Source organism: Jaculus jaculus, chromosome 9, assembly GCF_020740685.1.
Source record: "Jaculus jaculus isolate mJacJac1 chromosome 9, mJacJac1.mat.Y.cur, whole genome shotgun sequence".
Classification (NCBI taxonomy): Eukaryota; Metazoa; Chordata; class Mammalia; order Rodentia; family Dipodidae; genus Jaculus; species Jaculus jaculus.
This window is the reverse complement of record NC_059110.1, coordinates 138,539,550-138,561,892: the sequence shown is the minus strand read 5'-3', so window position 1 is coordinate 138,561,892 and position 22,343 is coordinate 138,539,550. Positions and strand designations below refer to the sequence as shown.

The 22,343-nt window shown below is 44.1% G+C and overlaps 1 protein-coding gene across 2 annotated transcripts in view; it reads right to left on the bottom strand.

The window, feature by feature from the left end:
* Positions 1–22,343, bottom strand: part of Foxk2 (forkhead box K2) — a 53,851-nt gene that overhangs the window by 27,719 nt on the left and 3,789 nt on the right. For both annotated transcript variants that reach the window (XM_012948017.2, XM_045158550.1), the window contains exon 2: positions 3,960–4,154. In XM_012948017.2, coding sequence (XP_012803471.2) covers positions 3,960–4,154 — 195 coding nt within the window. The remainder of the gene's footprint in view (positions 1–3,959; positions 4,155–22,343) is intronic.

Genomic DNA, 22,343 nt, shown 5'->3' with positions numbered 1-22,343 from the left:
CATCTGGCTTATGAAAGATACTGGGAAATCGAAACTGGCTCATGTGCAACCTGGAGATTTGAACATTTAATTTTTAGGCTTTGCAGGCAAGCGCCTTAACTGCTAAGCCATCTCTCCAGACCCAAATATACTTTTTAATCTTGTGACTACAGCCATGCCACTAAGATGGGATAAGGAGTTTGTGTTTAGTTCACACCCCCCATTTTTCCCCTGGTATTTTGAGACTCTTTCTTGCTATTTAACCCTGGACAGCCTAGAACTTCCTGTGTGGGCAAAGGTAGCATTAAGCATGTAGTGATTCTCCTGCCTCTGCCTCCTGAGCGCTGGGATTACAAGTATAAACCAATACATCCAACTCATAATCCATTTTTTGCACAGTATCATTTATGTGCAATTAAAAGGAGCTGCAGAGCTGGGCACGGTGGTGCATGCCTTTAATCCCAGCAGTTGGGAAGCAGAGGTAGGAGAATCGCTGTGAGTTCAAGGCCACCCTGAGACTACATAGTGAATTCCAGGTCAGCCTGAGCTAGAGACCCTACCTTGGGAAAAAAAAAAAAAAAAAAAAGGAGCTGTGGCCAGGCATGGTGGTGCATGCCTTTAAGCCCAGCACTTGGGAGGCTAACGTAAAAGAATCGTGAGTTTGAGGCTACCACAGACTACATAGTGAATTCCAGGTCAGCCGGAGCTAGAGGGAGACTTTATTTTGAAGAAAGTAAACAAAAAAAGATGGGGAAGAGAGGCTGGAGATAAGAGCATAGCTGTGGTTAAGGCATTTGCCTGCAAAGCCATAGGACACAGGTTTCATTCCCCAGAACCCACATAAGCCAGATGCACAAGGCTATGAAGCCTAAGGACCCCGGTTCAAGGCTCAATTCCCCAGGACCCACGTAAGCTAGATATACTAGGGGGCACACGCATCTGGAGTTTGTTTGCTGTGGTGGAGGCCCTAGCGTGCTCATTCTCTCTCTCTGCCTCTTTTTCTCTCTGGTGCTCTCAAATAAATAAATAAAAAGATTTCTTTTTGCATTTTCCTCCCCCCCCTTTCAAATAAATAAAGCAATAAAGATTCCCAGCCTTGCTGTAATTCTCCTCCCTCTCTCTCTCTCACACACACACAACATACACTAACACACATATAATTTTCTTCTGACACTCAAATAAAAAATACGGTGACCTAGCATTTTAAAGATTTTCTTTCTGCATTTTCTCCCCACTCTCACATACACAAGCTCTCAAAAAATTTTTAAAAAGCAGTAAAGATTCAGGCTGGAGGGATAGCTTAGCGGTTAAGATGTTTGCCTGCAAAGCCAAAGGACCCAGGTTTGATTCCTCAGGACCCACGTTAGCCAGATGCACAAAGAGACACAAGTGTCTGGAGATCGTATGCAGTGGCTGGAGGCCTGGTGCACCCAATCTCATTCTCTCCTTCTCCCTTTCTCTGTCAAATAAATAAAAATAAAATATATTTTTTAAAGTAGTAAAGATTCCTAACCTTGCTGTAATTTTTTTCTCTCTCAAATAAATGAAATATATAGTAGCTTAGGGTTTTAGAAAATATTTTATTTACTTTTCATGTAAGAAAGGAGGGAATTTCAATGAGTATGCCAGGGCTTTTAGGTATAACCTCAGACTATTTGAGCTCTCTTGTGGCCTGCTACTCCTAGTTAGCTACACATGAGAAACAGCAGGTACCCAACTCAGAACAGACACAAGTGTGTTTTTGCTCCCCAGCTTACATAGTCAACAAGATACCCATATTCAATTCCACTCCACACAAGAAGTAGAACATAACAGAGTTGCCTGGCCTGTGCCTGAACTCTAAAACCACAAAGTGGAACTTTACAATGACCCTATGCTACTACCTAGTCCATTCCAAGAGCAGCAGTTTGTGGGCTTTCCCTCACGCTGTGGAAAGCATGACACAAATTTCACCAGTCCCAGAAGCAGAGGTCAGAGAAACTGTGCTTGAAGCTATTAGTATTTTGTGAGCTGTATGTACAGTCATATAGACAGGTCTTACATATCATCAACTTATACTCCACTAAGAAGAATTTCTAAGTAAAACCCAGGAACAGCCAGGTGTGGTGACTCATAAATTTTATCCCAGCACTTGGGAGGGAGGCTGACTTAGGATTACAGTGAATTTGAAGCCAGCCTGGAATAGCCTCACTCAAAAAAACAAAACAAAGGAGATTAGAGATGGCTCAGCAGTCAAGGCCACTTGCCTGCAAAGCCAAAAGACCTGGGTTCAATTCTCCAGTACCCACATGAAGCCACATGCACAAAGTAGCACACCATCTGGAGTTCGTTTGTAATAGCTAGAGCGCCTGGTGTATAAATTCTGTCTGTCTGTCTCTCTCTCTCTCTGCTTGCAAATAAATAATTTTTTTTTTTTTTTTTTTAAAAAGGGCTGGAGAGAGGATTAGTGGTTAAGGTGCTTGCCTACAAAGCCAATGGACCCAGGTTCAATTTCCCAAGACTCATGTAGGCCAGATACAGAGTGGCAAATGTGTCTGGAGTTTGCAGCATCTGGAGACCATGGAACGCCCCTTCTCTCCCCGCTCTCAAATAAATAAATAAATAAAAATAAAATATTTAAAAATAAAGAACTGGGGCTGGAGAAATGGCTTAGCGGTTAAGTGCTTGCCGGTGAAGCCTAAGGATCCTGGTTCAAGGCTTGGTTCCCCAGGTCCCACGTTAGCCAGATGCACAAGGGGGCGCACACGTCTGGAGGTTGTTTGCAGTGGCTGGAAGCCCTGGGGTGCCCATTCTCTCTCTCTCCCTCTATGTGTCTTTCTCTCTGTGTCAGTCACTCCCAAATAAATAAATAAATAATGAACAAAAAATATTTTTAAAAAAAGAAAGAACTGGGTGTGGTGGTGGACACCTCAAATCTCAGCACTTAGGAGGCAGAGGTAGCAGGATGACCCTGAGTTTGAGGCCACCCTGAGACCACATAGTGATTTCCAGGTCAGCATGGGCTACAGTGAGACAGTACCTTGAAAAACCAAAATAAATCAACAAAAGAAGAAAGGGAGGAAGGAATGGCTCACTAGTGTCTACATGCAACTGCCAACCCAGTCCTGCAGGGGAGGAGACAATCTCACAAGTGCCAGAATCAATAAAATGAAACCCCAAGCCAGGCATGATGACCCATGCCTTTAATCCCAGCACTTTGGAGGTTGAGGGAGGAGGATAGCTGTTGAGTTCAAGGCCACCTTGAGACTACATAGTAAATTCCAGGTTAGTCTGGCCTACAGTGAGACCCTACCTTAAAAAAAAAAAAAAAAAGCCAGGTATGGTGGTGCACGCCTTTCATCCCAGCACTCGGGAGGCAGAGGTAGGAGGATCACTGTGAGTTCGAGGCCACCCTGAGACTACACAATGAATTCCAGGTCAGCCTGAGCCGCTAGAATTGAGACCCTACCTTGATGATCCAAAAAAAAAAAAAAAAAAAAAAAAAAAAGCTATGCTGGGTGTGGTGGAGCACACCTTTAATCCCAGCCCTCGGTAGGCAGAGGTAGGAATGCTGTGAGTTTGAGGCCACCCTGAGACTCCATAGTTAATTTCAGGTTAGCCTGGGCTACAGTGAGACCCTACCTCGAAAAACCAAAAAAAAAAAGAAAAAGAAAAAACTCAAGTTAAAAACAAGACTAGACAGAAGAGCAATGGCGCAGGATGGCACCGTAGTGAGTGCACCCTCCCCTCAGCACTCCCAGGCAAACATAGGGGACGACACACTACATCATACCATGTATATACACACAAAACAAAGCACCAATTTGTGAGAATTACATTTCACAATACACAAACTGCAAGCGGCCTCCAAAAACTCAGGGACATTACTTTAAACACCTTAAAATCACCTGCTTCACAGCCAGCTACAAAAAAGATAGGAAGAGTCACTCTGGGAGCTGATGTATGACTAAAAACCCCACAAATGCAGGTCACTGCTATACCTGATGGTTCCTGTGGGGGAGGGAAGGGGGCTAATGAGGTGGGCCATGGTATCTGGAATGTTGATGGTCAGAGGCGAGATGTGTGGCTGCACAGGTTTCACTGGTGACTCGGGTGCTTCCTGTTTCTCCCTCTTCTCACTGGACAGGGCCGTGAACGTTATCTTGATGTTTGTGCTCGGGAACCTGAACGTGCATCTGCAAAAGAAAAGCTAATGATCAGTATATATTTGCTGTCCACTAGAGTTCCTGAGCCTTTTTCTACAGGTATTGAGGTGAGAACATATGCCTTTCCCACTTCAGAATCCACCCACCAAGTACTGCAAGTCATTTAAAGAGAATTAACAAAAGAGAAATTTCACAAATAGACTAGCCAAGTGTGCTGTCACACACACACCTGTAACCCAGCACTTGGGAGGAGGACTAGGAGTTCAAGACCAGCTCCAGATAAAGCAAGTTCAAGTCCAGCCTGGGCTATGAGACCTTACCTAAAAAAAGCAAGGCGGGGTGGGGGAGGAAAGATGGATTAGTGAAAAACACTTGTTGCACAAGCCTTATGACCTGAGTTCAGATCCTCAGAATCACATGAAGCTGGACACAGTAGCCTGTGTCTGTAATCCCAGAACACCTAGAAGATGGGAGGCAGAGACAGAATCTCCAAAAACTCGTGTGGGCCAGCAACAAAAGATCCTACCTAAAAATATAAAGTTGTCCTATGACCCCTACACACGCCTGTAAGAACACACGCACTGAGATACTCACAAACACATTAAACACATTAAAAAAAGACACTAGGGCTGGAGAGATGGTTAAGCGCATGCCTGTGAAGCCTAAGAACCCCGGTTTAAGGCTCAATTCCCCAGGACCCACATTAGCCAGATGCACAAGGGGGTGCATGCGTCTGGAATTTGTTTGCAGTGGCTGGAGGCCCTGGTGTGCCCATTCTCTCTCTGCCTCTTTCTCTCTGTCACTCTCAAATAAATAAATAAAAATAATTTTAAAAGGAATTTTAAAAAAGACACCAACCAGAAAAACCGTAAGAAAATAAAAAGTAGAGACCCTTAAAAACAAATGTCACTTAGTATGCAACTTTTTTTGAAATAAATACTGTAGGTTGAAAATACAGACTTGGAGCCAGGTGTGGTGGTGCACATCTTTAATCCCAGCACTCGGGAGCAGAGGTAGGAGGATCACCGTCAGTTCGAGGCCACCCTGAGACTCCATAGTGAATTCCAGGTCAGCCTGAGCTAGAGTGAGACCCTACCTCAAAAAAACAAAAACAAACAAACAAACAAAAGACTCGGGGCTAGTTATATAACTCATAGGCATAGAACTTGCCTAACATGAGAAAGGTCCTGGGCTCAATTTCTAAACATAGTCGGGAGGCAGGAAGGGCTGAAAGTATACCTCAGTGGTAGAATGCTTGTTTAGTATGTGCAAGGCAATGAGTGAGTGGGGGGGGGGGAGGGAGGGAGGGAGGAAGAGAGAGAGGGAGGGGGAGAGAGGGGGAGAGAGGGAGGGAGAGAGAGAGAGAGAAAACCTTTAATCCCAGCTGTGGTGGTTTAAGTCAGATGTCCCCCATAAACTTAGGTGTTCTGAATGCTAGGTTCCCAGCTGATGGAGATTTGGGAATTAACGCCTGCTGGAGGCAGTGTATTGTTGGGGGTTAGCTTATGGGTGTTATAGCCAGTTTCTCCATGCCAGTGTTTGACACACTCTCCTGTTGCTATGGTCCACATTATGTTGGCCAGGGGTGATGTCCACCCTCTGCTCATGTCATTGTTTTCTCCTGCCATTGTGGAGCTTCCCCTCAAGTCTGTAAGCCAAAATAAACCTCTTTTTCCCACAAGCTGCTCTTGGTTAGGTGATATCTACCAGCAATGCGAACCTGACTGCAACACCAGCACTCAGAAGGCAGGGGAAGGAGGAATGCTGTAAGTTCAAGGACACCCTAAGAGTTCACAGTGAATTCTATTCTGGTCAGCCTGGGCTAGAGCAAGACCCTACCTTAAAAAAAGTGGGGGGGGGGGGGCTGGAGGGATGGCTTAGCAGTTAAGGGATTTGCCTGCAAAGCTAAACAACGCAAGTTAGATTCCTCAGAACCCACATGACCCAGATGCACAAGGGGGGGGGGGGGGAGGCGCATGCATCTGACAAAAAATAAATAAAAGAGCTGAAGGGGAGAGATTAAGACTCTTGCCTTGGAAGCCCAAGAACCCAGGTTTGATTACCCAGTACCTACGTAAAACAGATGCACAAGGTGGCACACGCATCTGGAGTTCGTTTGCAGTGGATAGAAGCCCTGGTATGCCCATTCTCATTCTCAAAAATGAATGTATTTTGTTTTTTGGGTTTTTTTTTTTTTGGCCAGGGAGCTGAAGAAATAGCTTAGTAGTTAAGGTGCTTGCCTACAAAGCTAAAGGACCCAGGTCTAATTCTCCAGTAAACATGTGAAGCCAGATGTACAAAGCAGTGCATGTGTCTGGTGTTCCTTTACAATGGCTAGGCCCTGGTGGGCATAATCTGCCGTTCTTTCTCAAATAACTAAAATATTAACAACAACAAAAATCAGCTGAGACTACATAGTGAATTGAATTCCAGGTCAGCCTGGGTTACAGTGAAACCCTACCTTGAAAAAAAAAAAAAATTCAGGGCCTGGCATGGTGGTGCACACCTTTAATTCCAGCTACTCAGGAGGAAGAGGTACACAGATCGCCATGAGTTCAAGGCCGCTCTGAGACTACATAATGAATTCCAGGTGAGCCTGGGCTAGAATGAGACTCTACCTTGAAAAAAAAAAAAAATATATATATATATATATGTATATGTATCAGGGCTAGAGAGATGGCTCTGTGGTCAAGGAGTTTGTCTATAAAGCCTAAGGACCCAGGTTCAAATACCCAGTATCCACATAAAGCCAGATGCACAAGGTGGTGCATGTATCTGGAGTTCATTTGCAGTGGCTTGAGCCCCTAGCGTGCTCAATTTCTATCTGCCTCCCCCTCTCAACTCTCTCTCCAATAAATAAATAAATAGCTAGGCATGGTGGTGCATACCTTAAAGCCTTGTAAGGTAGGGGTAGGAGGATCACCATGAATTTGAAGGTGGCCTGAGACTACACAGTGAACTACCAGTCAGCCTGGGCTAGAGGAAGACCCTACCTTTAAAAAAAAAAAAAGTAAAAATTTTAACTAAGTAAATTTAAAACAATTTTTTTTTTAAAAAAAAATCATGGAGCTGGGGAGATGGCTCAGCAGTTAAAAGATGCTTGTCTGCAAAGCCTGTCAGCCAGGATTCAATTCCCTAGCAACCATGTTGTCTACGTCAATGGGCGGTAGAGCCAGGACGATCTGAAACCCACAGACAAGCTAGCCTTGGCAGTTCATTTGCAGCAGTAAGACTGGTGGTCCTCTAACCTCCAAATGTTTACCATATACACACAAAAATAAATAATATCTTTAAGAAAATAACCCTTTTTGGGCTGGAGAGGTGATTTAGCAATTAAGGTGCTTACCTGCAAAGCCTAAGGACCCAAGTTCAGTTCCCCAGAATTCACATAAGCACATGGCACGTGCGTTTGCAGTAGCTAAAGGCCCCGATGTACCCATTCTCCCTCTCCAGCTAAAATAAATAAAAAGTAAATAAAATATTTTAAAGAGTCCTAGACTTTTAGACTATGAATCTTAATTCTGATTCCAGGTTAATTCTCCAGCCTGTATCCACAACACTCTTAACAACAAATGGTACTCGGCTCAGCTTCATCTGTATACCCTGCAACATAGGCTGACTCTGCCTATCACTGCCCTTAGAACCTACCCAGGAAAGTTCCAGTGTGGATGGAAGTCACAGTGTCACATGTTTCTCCTATGTCTACCGGCATCTCCAAAGTGGCATGTGTCAATGCTATACTTGGACCACTGTTCACATTCTGCCATGGTTTGAATGAAATCTTCATACTCATAGGCTAATTGCCACCAAGCAATACTGGGGGGTGGGGGGTGTTAGAACATGAGGCTCTTCCATTCCCTTGGAATGGATCCATGTTGTTTTGGCCTGTTTCTGTCTGAGTGCTCAGTGGCCCTTCTGCCAAATTGGGCAGATGCAGCTGACACTTTGATATCCCTGCTTCCTGAACCATGAGCCAAGTAATTTTATGTTCATTATGAATCCGCCCAATCTGTGATACACACTAAGGCATACCACACCTTAATTATTAAGCCATCTCTCCAGCCCAAGACCCTCACTCTTGGATGACCTTGCTTAAGCCTGTAACACCCAACATCACACACAACTGAGTGACTCCAAAATCCCTCTGAACCCTCATCTCCAGTCACTCCCAGCCCCAAGACCTCTATTAGCACTGGGTCTCAAACAGGATCAAAGCAAAGCTCCCCTTTCAGGGTTCTGCTCATTTGTGTAATGAAAGCTTTTTGAACCAGGAACAATGAAATGGTTAACGTATCTGTGTATGGAGGATGTCACAAAATTATAAACATGCCACGAAGAAGACGACCTGCAGGGCTGAGGCTCCACTCAGTGGGACAGTGTTTGCCCCGTAGTCACAGGACCACTGGTTCCACCCAGAACTTCCATCAACCAAACTGCAGAGGTGGGTATGGGACACACACCTACAATCTCAGACCGAGGCACGAGACTGAGTTCCAGTCCAGCCTACGTTATGTAGCCCTGTCTTCAAAAAGAAGCATGGGACCAAGCTTGGTGGTACACTCCTTTAATCCCAGCACTTGGAAGGCAGAGGTAGGAGGATTGCTCTGAGGTCAAGGCCAGCCAGGGACTACAGAGTAAGTTCCACGTTAGCCTGAGCTAGACTGAAATCCAGCCTTAAAAATAGTAATGGCCAGGTGTGGTGGTACACAGCTTTAATCCCAGAACTTAGAATAGAGGTAGGAGGGTCACTGTGAGTTGGAGGCCACCCTGAGACTAGAGTGAATTCTAGGATCAGCCTGGGCTAGAGACCCTACCTCAAAAAAAAAAAAAAAAAAAAAAAAAGGGGAGGGAGGGAATTACCATGGGATATATTTTATAATCATGGAAAATGTTAATAGAAAATTTTAATTTAAAAAAATTAAAAAATAAAAATTAAAAATTAAAAAAAAAACGGGCTAGAGAGATAGCTGAGCAGTTATAGTGCTTGCTTGCAAAGCCAAAGGATCCAGGTTTGATTCCCCAGGACCCATATAAGCCAGATGTACAAGGTGGCACATGCATCTGAAGTTCACTAGCAGGCTGCAAGCCCTGGGGCACCCACTCTCTATCTTGCTCTCTCCTTTCTCTCAAATAATAAATATTTTTTAAAAAACAACAACAATAATAATAATAAATAAAAGATGGGGCTGGGGAGATGGCTTAGCGGTTAAGCTTGCCTTTGAAGCCTAAGGACCCCAGTTCAAGGCTCGATTCCCCGGGCCCACGTAAGCCACATGCACAAGGGGGCGCACGCTTCTGGAGTTCATTTGCAGTGCCTGGAAGCCCTGCACGCCCATTCTCTCTCTCTGTTGCTCTCAAATAAATAAATAAAATAATAATAATAAAAATGTTGTAAGGCCAGGGGTAATGGTGCACACCTTTAAACCTAGCACTTGGGAGGCCAAGGTAGGATAGTATTGAGTTTGAGGCCACCTTGAGACTAGATAGTGAATTCCTGGTGTGCTTGAGCTAAAGTGAAAGCTTACCTCAAAAAAAAAAAAATAAAAAATATGGGTGTGGTGGTGCACGCCTTTAATCCCAGCCCTCGGGAGGCAGAGGCAGGAGGATCGCTGTGAGTTCAAGGTCACCCTGAGACTCTATAGTGAATTCCAGGTCTGCCTGAGCTAGAGTGAGACCCTACCTTGAAAAATCAAAAAAATAATAAAAATAAAAATAGAAGACAGACGTGGTGTACGCCTTTAATCCCAGCACTTGGGAGGCATTTGGGCCATTGTGGACAATATTTTATTAGCAAATTCCAAAAATTCCCCATCAATTAGGACCAAAATTGTGGATGATAGCTTATATAGTGTTATGCTCCAAAAAGAAACATAAAACAAAGAACATATAAAATGTACAACAGACTTAACAATAGTATCCAAAATGCGAACTGCTTTCATGAAAAGCTTCATTTTGGAAACCCTCTTTTCCTCATTTCCAAAAAAAAAAAAAGAAAGAAAGAAAGAAAGAAAGAATGAAACCTTTCTCTTCGACAAAGCAAGTATAGTTAATTTTCACTATGGAGAAATTTGCTGCTGCTGTAATGGCCTCGTCTCCTGGAATACTTCCACCAATTCTGCATGAAGCTAGGCTGTGTTTCTAAAACTGAATCCAGAAAGGACCTTCTGGAGCATGGGGAAGAGAGTAAATAGGAAAAACACATCCAATAAGAATTTCTGCACTATTAAGATCAACACTTGAGTATGTGTATTTAAAATAACATGCTACCAAAATTAAAAGAAAAACAAAATGACATGCTACTGTGCATGGTGGCACATGCAATTCCAGCACTTGGGAAGCAGAGGTAGGAGGATTGCTATGAGTTCAAGGTCACCCTGAGGCTACATACTGAATTCCAGGTCAGCCTGGACTAGAGTGAGACTCTACCTCGAAGAAAAAAAACAAAAAAACCAAAGTAACAATAACAAAATACCTAACCAGAAGCAGCTCATAGAAGGAAAGGTTTGATGTCAGCTTAGTTTCAAGGGAAAGCTTCATCCTGGCAAAGAAAGCATAGCAAACATGAAGCCAGAGTCATATCTCCTCACAGCAGCGGAAGTAGTCTGAGTGATCTAGCTAGTACATGCAAGCCAGCCTGGACTATAAAATATCAAGGACTGTCCCCAGTGACACACCTCCTCCAGCAAGGCTCCACCTGCTGGGAATCAAGTAGGAGGCTTAATTACAAACACCTGAAGCTATAAAGAGCATTTTATGTTCAAACCCACCACAAAGTGCAAGACTGCTTGGGACTTGATCTCTACCCCGAAAGACTTACTAGGTAGGAAGTAGTGTGAGAAGGTAAGTTAAAACATAAGATGTTAGAGGAAACAAATCAGAAAGTGCTGTGACAGCAAGTAGAAACCCTTTTTACTTCTTTGAGCTTGATACTCGAAGAGACAGCTCTTCCTAAGAATGGCATGTTACCCACTACAACCAGGGCACATCAAGCTGCTGTGTCACCTAGAAAGTACCAGGTGGCATTCAAGGCCTGCAGAGGAGCTCAGCTTCGGGACTTCAATGCCTTCCAGAAAGACATTATGGCCTAGGTTTCTAAGTATGTTGTGCTGGAGAAATGACTCAGCAGTGAAAGGCTCTTGTTTGCAATGCCTGAAGGCCCAGGTTTGTCACACTAAGTACCCACATAAAGCCAAACAAGCAAAATGGTGCATATGTCTGTAGTATCCACAAGAGACCCTGGAGTATCCACATTCTGTCTCTCGCTCTCTCATGCACACATGCAAATAAAAATTTTCTTTTTAATAGGGCTGGAGAAACGGCCTAGTGATTAAGGCACTTGCCTGCAAAGCCCAAGGATTCAGGTTCGATTCCCAGTACCCACGTAAGCCAGATGCACAAGGTGGCACATGCGTCTGGAGTTTGTTTGCAATGGTTAGAGAACCTGGTATGCCCATTTTTTTTCCTCTCTCTCAAATAAATAAAATAAAAAATATTATTTAAAAAATAGGACTGGAGGGCTGGAGAGATGGCTTATCAGTTAAGCACTTGCCTGTGAAGCCTAAGGACCCCGGTTCAAGGCTCAATTCCCCAGGACCCACGTTAGCCATATGCACCAGAGGGTGCACACGTCTGGAGTTCGTTCGCAGTGGCTGGAGGCCCTGGCGCACCTATATTCTCTCTCTCTCTCTTTCTCTCTCTGCCTCTTTCTCTCTCTGTTACTCTCAAATTAAAAAAATAGGACTGGAGAAATGGCTTAACAGTTAGGGCGCTTGCCTACGAAGCTTAAGGACTCAGATTCGATTCCCCAGTACCCACATAAGCCACATGTACAAGGTGGCACATGTGTCTGGAGTGTTTGCAGTGGCTAGAGACTCTGACGCACCCATTCTCTCTCTCCCCCTTCTCCCAAATAAATAAACTATTTTTAAAACTAAACAAAATAAATATAAAATATACCCACTAATGAGGAAGTAACCCTCAGTAAGACCACAAAGAGGACTTCACACACTAATCAGCTCCCCACTCTCCCTTCTCCCTGGAGTCAGGGTGCAGTATAGCTGAGAGGTGGAATGGAAAAGAGGAAGCTACCAGTGACCTTTAGTTGTGAGTTGGAGCTTCAAAAACTGTGCTGAAGAATGATGGATAAAATAGATATGGTCTCTGATGACAAGCAGGGATGCAAACAAATTCAAATGAATCAGGTTATGTGGAAGCAATTATTCCCATCACAAAGAATTGCAGGATGTGAGGCCCTTGGTTTCCCCCACCAGGAATAGATGGTAAGACCCTATTGCTGAAGACTCTACATACTTGGGCTGCAAGGCCACTGAGAAATCCTGCTGGAACTGAGCTGATAACCTCCTCCATGTAGACCAGCTGACAGAAAGCTGGAAGAAGCCATTCTACACGTAGTTCATTGGGAGAAAGAAATACCACCAGTGAAGATACTCAACAGTGGATACTACAAGCCTTATAATTGGCCAACCAGCCCAAATGAGCCAATGGGTGCAATAGTGGCATGTCTGTCATGGTGGAAACCAACTGCCCTCCACTTGGACTGGAGGCCCACTCCATGGGGGGAAACACATCCCTGATACTGAAAACTTAAAACAGGGGTAGTCATGAGCCCTACGGGTGTAACATCTGCTGATGTCTGGAAAAATGTATATACTATGCTTATCAAACTGTCCAGTAAGCACTTCTCTTAATAGTCATACCCTTATATTAATGCTACTCTCATTTTGGGTAAAGAACCTTCTCTTTTCAGATGGCAGAGACTTTGGGATGACTCAGAAGGTATCATAGTGCTAGAAAGAAGTGACGGGAGTACCGAGTAACATCTTGATCACACCTTCCAAGGCTCAGGGTCTAATGTGGATGAGATGGCGGAAAGAATGTAAAAGCCAAAGGAAGGGTAGGACTCCTTACAACATACTCCCTCCAGACATAAAATGGCCTGGATATCCATGACCTCATAGTGCCTGACACTACCTACACAAGACCATCATAAGAGGAGGAAAAGACCATGACATCAAAGTAAAAGAGACTGATTGAGATGGGGAGGGTATATGATGGAAAATGGAATTTCAGAGGGGAAAGTTGGGGGTCGAGGGAAGGTATTATCATGGAAAATGTTAATAAAAATTGAGAAAAAAATAAAAATAAGTCTTTTATTATATAAAAAAAAAGGAATGGCAGGATGGAATATAGATTCATTCTGTCCAGAATGTGGATTCTGTACTTGCTACCAGCCAGGATGAATATAAATGATCACCACATGTGCTAGAAAAATGGCTCAGTGGTTATAAGATGCTTGATTGCAAAGCCTGATGGCCCAGTTTCAATTCCCACCAGATGCACAAAATGACACAAGAATCTGGAATTTGTTTGTGGCAAGAGACTCTGTCTCATCCATATTCATTCTCATTCTCTCTCCTCCCTTTCTGCTCATAGATAAAAAGTAAAAACCAAATGATCAGCTGGGAGTGGTGGCCCGTGTCTTTCATCCCAGCACTCAGGAGGCAGAATTAGGATTGCTATGAGTTCTAGGCCAGTTTGGAACTAGAGTGAATTCTAAGTCAGTCTGTAAAAAAAAAAAAGATCATGAACAGGTGACAAGTCACAGGTTTATTCCTTAAAACATAGTTAGAGAAGTCTAAAGAAAAAAGTCCATGATTGGCTTTCAAAAACAAACAAACATGAAGTTATTTATTATTATCCTGCTTAGAAGAGCTACTGGCAATTAAAGTTGAGGGGGAACTGGAGAAATGGCTTAGCAGTAAAGGTGCTTGCCAGCAAAACCAAGGACCCAGGTTTGATTCCCCAATACCCACATAAAGCCAGATACACAAGGTGGTGCATGTGTCTGGAGTTCATTTGCCGTAGCTAGAGACCCATTCTCTCCATTACTCTATCTGCCTCTCTCTCTCTCTCTCAAATAAATAAATATACATAATTAAGAATATTTTTAAGTATATTTGGGGGGGGGCTGGAGAGATGGCTTAGCAGTTTAGGCTCATGACTATGAAGACTAAGGACCCTGGTTCGATTCTCCAGGTCCCATGTAAGCCAGATGCACATGGTGGTGCACACGTCTGGAGTTCATTTGCAGTGGCTAGAGGCTCTGGCGCTCATTCTGTCTCTCTCTCTTCTTCTCTCTGTCTCTAATAAATAAAACAAATCTTTTTTTAAAAAAAGTATACTTGGAGCTGGAGATAGCTTAGTGGTTAAGGCACTTGCCTGCAAAGCCTAAGGACCTATGTTCTACTCTCCATACCCTATGTTACCCAGATACACAAAGGTGAGTCAAGTTTAAGGTCACACATGTACACTAGGTGGCACAAGCATCTGGAGTTCGATTTCAGTGGATCAGGCCCTGGCCCCTCCCTCTCTGTCTCAAAATAAAATGAATTTTGAAAAATATTTGAAAGAAGCCAGATATGGTGGCGCACATCTTTAATCCCAGCATTCAGGATGCAGAGGTGGGAGGATTGTCGTGAGTTTGAGGCCACCCTGAGACTACATAATGAATTCCAGGTTAGCCTGAGCTACACTGAGACCCTTCCCTGGAAAACCAAAAAACATATATATTTGAAAGAAAAAAAAAGGTGGTGGGGAAGTAGTTTAGCCCATGGTCCAACAAATAGCCACCTACAACTATGCTCATACAAACAATCCTAAAATCAGTGGCTCATAAAAATAAGACATGAGGGCTGGAGGGAATGGCTTAGCTGTTAAGGCGTTTGCCTGCAAAGCCAAAGGACCCCAAGTCGATTCCCCAGGACCCTGTTAGCCAGATGCACAAGGGGGCGCATGCTTCTGGAGTTCATCTGCAGTAGCTGGAGGCCCTGGCGTGCCCATTCTCTCTCTTTCTCTGTCAAATAAATAAAAAAAAATAAATTTTAAAAAATATGACATGAAAGTAGGGGGGGTCTAGTTGGAAAGAAGGTATTCAGAGGTATGGGTTCACAAGATAATGGGGGTGAATATAATCAAAATACATTACATTATATACATGCATGCTACTACTGCTGTCTGGCTACATAGATATATTATACCCACTAAACTGCTCTCTAAATACTTATATTTAATGCCTATATATTAATTAACACCACTCGCCTTTTTTTGTTTGTTTTTTTAATATATTTTATTTGTTTTTTATTTATTTGACAGCAAGAGAGAAAGAGAGAGAGAATGGGCGCACCAAGGCCTCCAGCCACTGCAAACAAACTCCAGATGCATGCACCATCTTGTATATCTGGCTTACATGGCTACTGGAGAATCAAACCTTCTGGCTTTGCAGGCAAGCACCTTAACCACTAAGCCATCTCTCCAGTCCCTGTTGTTTGTTTTGAGGTAGGGTCTCACTCTAGTTCAGGCTGACCTGAAATTCTATGTAGTCTCAGGGTGGCCTCGAACTCACAGCGATCCTCCTACTTCTGCCTCCCAAGTGCTGGACTTAAAGGCGTGCGAGACCACACCCAGCTGTTGTTTGTTTTTTAAGGTAGGGTCTTGTTCTACTAGCCCAGGCTGACCTAGTCTGGATAGATTGTACCCAATATAGTCAGTATTTTATTAGTCTACAGTTTGGATCTGTAGCCACCTGGCTGGAGGAAGTGTCACTGGGAAGATCTTAAGGAGTTGTGGTGTGTTTGAAAGTCCAATCTAAAGATGCAAAGTGCCTAGTACCACCTGGAGTTCCTAAAGTGTGCCGTGTGGCTTTTGGCACGTGTCTTCTCTCTCTCTCTTCCTGGTCCTTTAAGAGGGGACCAACTTCTGCCATTATGGAACTTCCTCTGGATCTGTAAGCTTCAAGAGATATCCCTTCCTCCATAACTGTGTCTGGTCTGGAAGTTCATCTCAGAGAACCTGAAGCGGTCTGCTATACCTGAAATTCACTATGTAGTCTCAGGTTGGCCTCAAACTCACAGTGATCCTCCCACCTGCCTCAAGAGTGCTAGTGCTAGGATTAAACACAACCTCTAGCAATTTTTGTTTGTGTTTGTTTTGCTTGTTTTGTAACTCTAGCCCAGACTGACCTGGAATTCACTATGAAGTCTCAGGCTACTCATGCTTTTGACTAGAGAATCTTCTATTTTCAGATGGTAGTAACCACTGGGGTGACTCAAAACTCACTGAGGCACTGAGAAGAAATGACAATGGAGTTTTCAGCACCAAGTAAGACAGCTCTTTCATACTATAACATCCTCCCCCGCCCCCGCAAGGCTCAAGGATCATTTCAGAAGAGGTGGTGGAAAGAATATAAGAGCCAAAGGAAGGAAAAGAGCATTTACAATATACAAGATACAAAGTGACCATGATATTCATGACTTTTAGTGGGCTACACTACCTACACAAGACCTGTATAATAAGGGAGAAAAAAATACATCAAAATAGGCCACACCTTCAATGCCAACACTTGGAAGGTTGAACTAGGACTACTGTGAGTTCAAGGCCAGCCTGAAACTACATAGTGAGTTCCAGATCAGTCTGGGATGGAGTGAGACCCTACCTCAAAAAAGAAGAAAATAAGCGGGGCTGGAGGAATGGCTTAGCTGTTAAGACATTTGCCTGCAAAGCTAAAGGACCCTGGTTGATTCACCAGGACCCACGTTAGCCGGATGCACAAGGGGGCGCATGCATTGCATCTGGAGTTCATTTACAGTGGCTGGAGGGCCTGGCACACCCATTTTCTCTCTCTGTCTCTCCGCCTTTCTCTGCCAAATAAACAAATAAATTAATTAATTAAACGAGGGGGGGGGGAGAGAAAGAGGCTAGTTAAAAAGAAGGGATGGGGTATGTTTGGGAGGGGAAAAGAAAGGGTGGTAGGAAGGGGTTATGATTATGGTATATTGTCTATATGTAAGGAAGTTGTTAAAAAGTTTAAAAATACATATACACATGTATGAAATTATCAATTATAAATTTCAAATACTAAATACAAAAACCACGAAGTAGGCTGCAAGGATGGCTTAGCAGTTAAGGCACTTGCTTGCAAGCTAAAGGACCCAGGTTTGATTCCCCAGGACCCACGAAAGCCAGATACACAGGTGGCACCTGCATCTGGAGTTTGTTTATAGTGGTTGGAAGTCCCAGCATGCCCATTCTCTCTCTCTCTGACTCTCAAATAAATTTTTTTGGAAAAACTTTAAAAAAAAAGTGAAGTTCCTTAAATAAAAAACATCCTAAACTACTAGGTAAACATTAAAATGAACAAACTGAATCTCACTACTGAAGAAACTACAAAAACAGTAGGTGAAACAGACCCAAGCCCAATGGTGGGCTCCCAGGTAATGGAGTAACCACATGAGAAAGTAGCTGCTCTGTATTCCCAACATTCACAAACCAATAATAAAATGTGCCAGAGTATGCCAAATGAATGCAGGTTTATAACTTTTAAAGAAAGCTAGATGGTAGTCATGAAAGTTAAGTGATATGCCAAATATTTTCTCAAGTATACCAATACCACCAGTTCCTGGTCATGAGCCCAGATTCTGAGCTCTGCTGAGCAATCTCAAGGCATCTCAGTCAACCTCACAGGCCTCAACACCTTGTCCTCTCACCAAGTGCTGCTCTGACCAGCTCTGCTTGGGTCTGAAGGAGACCATCTTTTTTGTTCTTTCCAGCTTGGACTCTGTCCTACTTTACCTCACTCCTTCCATCACTCCTTCCTCACTCCTTCAGACCATCAGGGGTGGTTCCTTCACCCAAGGCAGCCTAGGTTTCCAACTCTGCTTTCTACCTCTTTCTCACTCTCCATCCCACACCCAGCCAGCCTCTGTCCTCATCCTGCACAGTTGAATGACCCCTGCAAGGGTTGTGGTCCTTTTCATCAAGGGTCCCCTCCAACTCTGACAGACCCTGCTTACTTTCCATTTTCTGCTACCAGTTAGTGTCTGGGAATTATGATCCTGTTCAACCAGTTCTGAGCAGAACCAATGAATCAAGAATTCCTTCCAGGGGGCTGGAGAGATGGCTTAGTGGTTAAGCGCTCGCCTGTGAAGCCTAAGGACCCCGGTTCAAGGCTCGGTTCTCCAGGTCCCACATTAGCCAGATGCACAAGGGGGCGCACGTGTCTGGAGTTCGTTTGCAGAGGCTGGAAGCCCTGGCGCGCCCACTCTCTCTCTCTCCCTCTATCTGTCTTTCTCTAAATCATCTGCCTCCAAAGCCAAAGGACCTCGGCTCAATTCCCCAGGAAACATGTAATGCACAAGGTGGCACATGCATCTGGAGTTCTCTTGCAGTGGCTGGAGGCCCTAGCGTGCCCATTCTCTCTCTCTCTCTCTCTCCCTTCTTTTCTCCCTCCTTCCCTCCCCCCCCTCCTGCATCTTTCCCTCTCTCAAATAAATAAAAATAGGGCTGGAAGCCGGGCATGGTGGCACACGCCTCTAATCCCAGCACTTGGGAAGCAGAGGTAGGCGAATCGCCAAGAGTTCATGGCCACCCTGAGACTACATAGTGAATTCCAGGTCGGCCTGAGCCAGAGTGAGACACTACCTAGAAAAACCAAAAAAAAAAAAAAGGGGGGGGGGCCCTGGAGAGATGGCTTAGCGGTTAAGTGCTTGCCTGTGAAGCCTAAGGACCCCGGTTCAAGGCTCGGTTCCCCAGGTCCCACGTTAGCCAGATGCACAAGGGGGCGCACGTGTCTGGAGTTCGTTTGTAGTGGCTGGAAGCCCTGGCGCGCCCATTCTCTCTCTCTCCCTCTATCTGTCTTTCTCTCTATGTCTGTCGCTCTCAAATAAATAAATAAAAAATGAACAAAAAAAAATTTTAAAAAGGGGGGGGCTGGAGAGATAGCTTAGCGGTTAAGCGCTTGCCTGTGAAGCCTAAGGACCCTGGTTCAAGGCTCGATTCCCCAGGACCCATGTTAGCCAGATGTACAAGGGGGTGCACATGTCTGGAGTTCATTTGCAATGGCTGGAGGCCCTGGCATGCCTATTTTCTCTCTCCCTCTCTGTTGCTCTCAAATAAATAAATAAAAATGAACAAAATATTAAAATTAAAAAGCCAGGAGTGATGGCACACGCCTTTAATCCCAGCACTCGGGAGGAGGATCACTGTGAATTCGAGGCCACCCAAATACTACACAAAGAATTCCAGGTCAGCCTGGGCTAGAGTGAGACCCGACTTCAAAAAAACAAAAAAATATAAAATAAAATAAATTTTAAAATAAGAATTCTTTCCAATCATCTGAAAAGATGCAAAAGCCACTGGCTATAGCCTCCCTCCAGTTCTCCCTGACTTAGTTTCCAAATATAGTACTACCAAACACAATCTTCAGGTCAAAACCTGTTTCTAAGCAGTGCTGCTGTCTTGAGACACTGCAGACCCCTGAGCCTGCATTGGAAAGGGAACACTTAATAAACACATTTTCAGTTTTGCATGTTAGCATGCATGTAAGCTCTGTGGAGCTGGGGAGATGGCTTAGTGGTTAAGGCTGTGAAGCCTAAGGATCCAGGCTTGATTCTCCAGGACCCACATAAACCAGACACACAAGGTGGCACATGCATCTAGAGTTCGTTTGCAGTGGCTAAAGGCCCTTGTGTGCCCATTCTCTCTCCATCTGCCTCTCCCTCCCTCAAGCAAATGTTTAAAATAGCTCTATAAAGCTAAACATGATGATGCACATCTATAATCTCACCCTGTCTCAAAAACAGAACAGTTAGGCTGGGCATGGTGGTGCATGCCTTTAATCCAATACTTGGGAAGCAGAGGTAGGAGGATTGCTGTGAGTTTGAGGTCAGCCTGTGATTGACTACACAGTGAGTTCCAGGTCAGCCAGACTCTACTTTGAAAACAAGCAAACAAATAAATAAAAACAGTTCTGAATAACAGTAAATTAAACTCATTCTGTGTTTGGCTATTTAATATTCTAGGTGCTCGCTCTCTTTTTTCCTTTAGAGGTTAGGTCTTACTGTAGCCCAGACTGACATGGAATTCACTATGTAGTCTCGGTGGCTCTCTCTTGAATAAATAAAATTTAAAAAAAAGAGATGTTGAGCCAGATGTGGTGGCCCACACCTTTAAGCTTATATGATGACTTATTCAACTTAAAAAGAACCTGCATACCAGGCATGGTGGCAATGCCTTTAATCCTAGCACTTGGGAGGCAGAGGTAGGAGTATCACTGAGTTTGAGGATGTCCTGAAACTATAGTGAATTTCAGGTCAGCCTGGGCTAGAGTGAAACCCTAACTCAGAAAGAAAACCAAGCCAGGCATGGTGGTGCACACCTTTAATCTCAGCACTTGGGAGGCAGAGGTAGGAAGATTGCTAGGAGTTTGAGGCCACCCTGAGACTACATAGTGAATTCCAGGTCAGCCTGAGCTAGAGACCCTACCTCAGTAAAAAAAAAAAAAAAAAAAGATGCTCTTGTTGAGCATAGTGGCTCACATATGTAACCCTGTACTCAGGAGGCTGAAAAGAAAACCACAAGTCCAAGATATGCCTAATGGGCAGGGAATATAACTTAGTTGATACAGTGCCTACTTATTATACATGGAGCTGAGTGAAATCACCAGCACTGCATAAAATAGTGCGGTGATACACGCTTACAATATTAGCACTTAGGAGGTGGAAGTAGAAGGATTAAGAGTTCAACATTTAAGGGCTGGAAAAATGGCTCAGTAGCTAAAAATGCTTGCTTGCAAAGCCTGATAGCCTGGGTTTGATTCCCCAGTACCCACATAAAGCCAGATGCAAAGTGGCACATGTGTCTGGAGTTTGTTTGCAATGCCAGGAGGCCCTGGTGTACCCATATTCATTCTGTCTTCCTCTCTCATGTAAATAAAATATTTTTTAAAAGAGTTCAAGGTCACCCTCAGCTACACTGCATGTTCAAGGCCAGCCTGGGATAGAATGAAACCCTACGTATCTTGAGAAATAAACAAATAGAAATAGGCCTGCCTAAGCTACAGAGGGAGTTCAAAGCCAAGCTGAATTATCTCAGCAAGAACCTGTCTCAAATTTTTAAAAAATGGGCCAAGGGGGCTGGAGAGATGGCTTAGCAGTTAAGTGCTTGCCTGTGAAGCCTAAGGACCCCGGTTCGAGGCTCGGTTCCCCAGGTCCCACGTTAGCCAGATACACAAGGGGGCGCACGTGTCTGGAGTTCGTTTGCAGTGGCTGGAAGCCCTGGTGCGCCCATTCTCTCTCTCTCCCTCTACCTGTCTTTCTCTCTGTGTCTGTCGCTCTCAAATAAATAAATTTAAAAAAAAAAAATGGGCCAAGGGGCTGAAGAGATGGCTTCGCGGTTAAGGAACTTGCCTGTACTTGCCAAAGGACCCAGGTTCCATTTCCCAGGACCTACATTAGCCAGATGCACAAGATAGCACATGTGTCTGGAGTTCATTTAGTCACTGAAGGCCCTGGAACATCCATATTCTCTCTCTCTCTGCTGCTATCACTCTCAAATAAATAAAATAAAAAAGACTGGGCTGGGAATAAAAAAAAAATAAAGATTGGGCAGGAGAGATGGCTCAGCAGTTAAGGCACTTAACTTGTCTGCAAAGCCTAAGGAACCAAGGTTCGATTCACCAGTACACACATAAACCAAATACACAAGGTAGTGCATGCATCTGGAGCTCATTGTAGTGGCTGGAGGCCCTGGTGTGCCCATTCTCTCTCTCAAATAAATAAACAAAGTAAAATTTTAAAAAGAAAGAAAAAAAATGGGCCCAAAAAACCAGGTATGATGGCACACGCCTTTAATCCCAGCACTTGGGAGTCAGAGGTAGGAGGATCACCGTGAGTTTGAGGCCACCCTGAGACTACATAGTGAATTCCAGGTCAGCCTTGGCTACAATGAAATCCAACCTCGAAAAACCAGAAAAAAAAGGGGGGTGGGGTAGAAATGTAGCTCAATCGTAGAGTGCTTATCTGGCATGCATAAGGCTCTGGGTTCAATCCCTAGTACCACAGGAAAACACAAAAAGGAAATGTTGCAACATCCTTCCTTTCACATTGTACAAATGCTAAAATCCCTGTTTACAAAGCCATTCCCAAATCAGTAAGGGCAGTGCTTCCCAGGACCCTAAGTTGGGGCTCAAATTCACTCGGATGGCCATAGAACTGGTTGCTCTGTCCACAAAATGAAGGTAGAGGGTCAAAAACGTAGGCCCCCCCCCCTGCAAAGGGGGGGGGGATGCTGGAGAGATGGCTCAGTGGTCAAAGCCATTTACTTGCAAAGGCTCCAAAGCACAGGTTTCAATTCCTCAGGACCCAT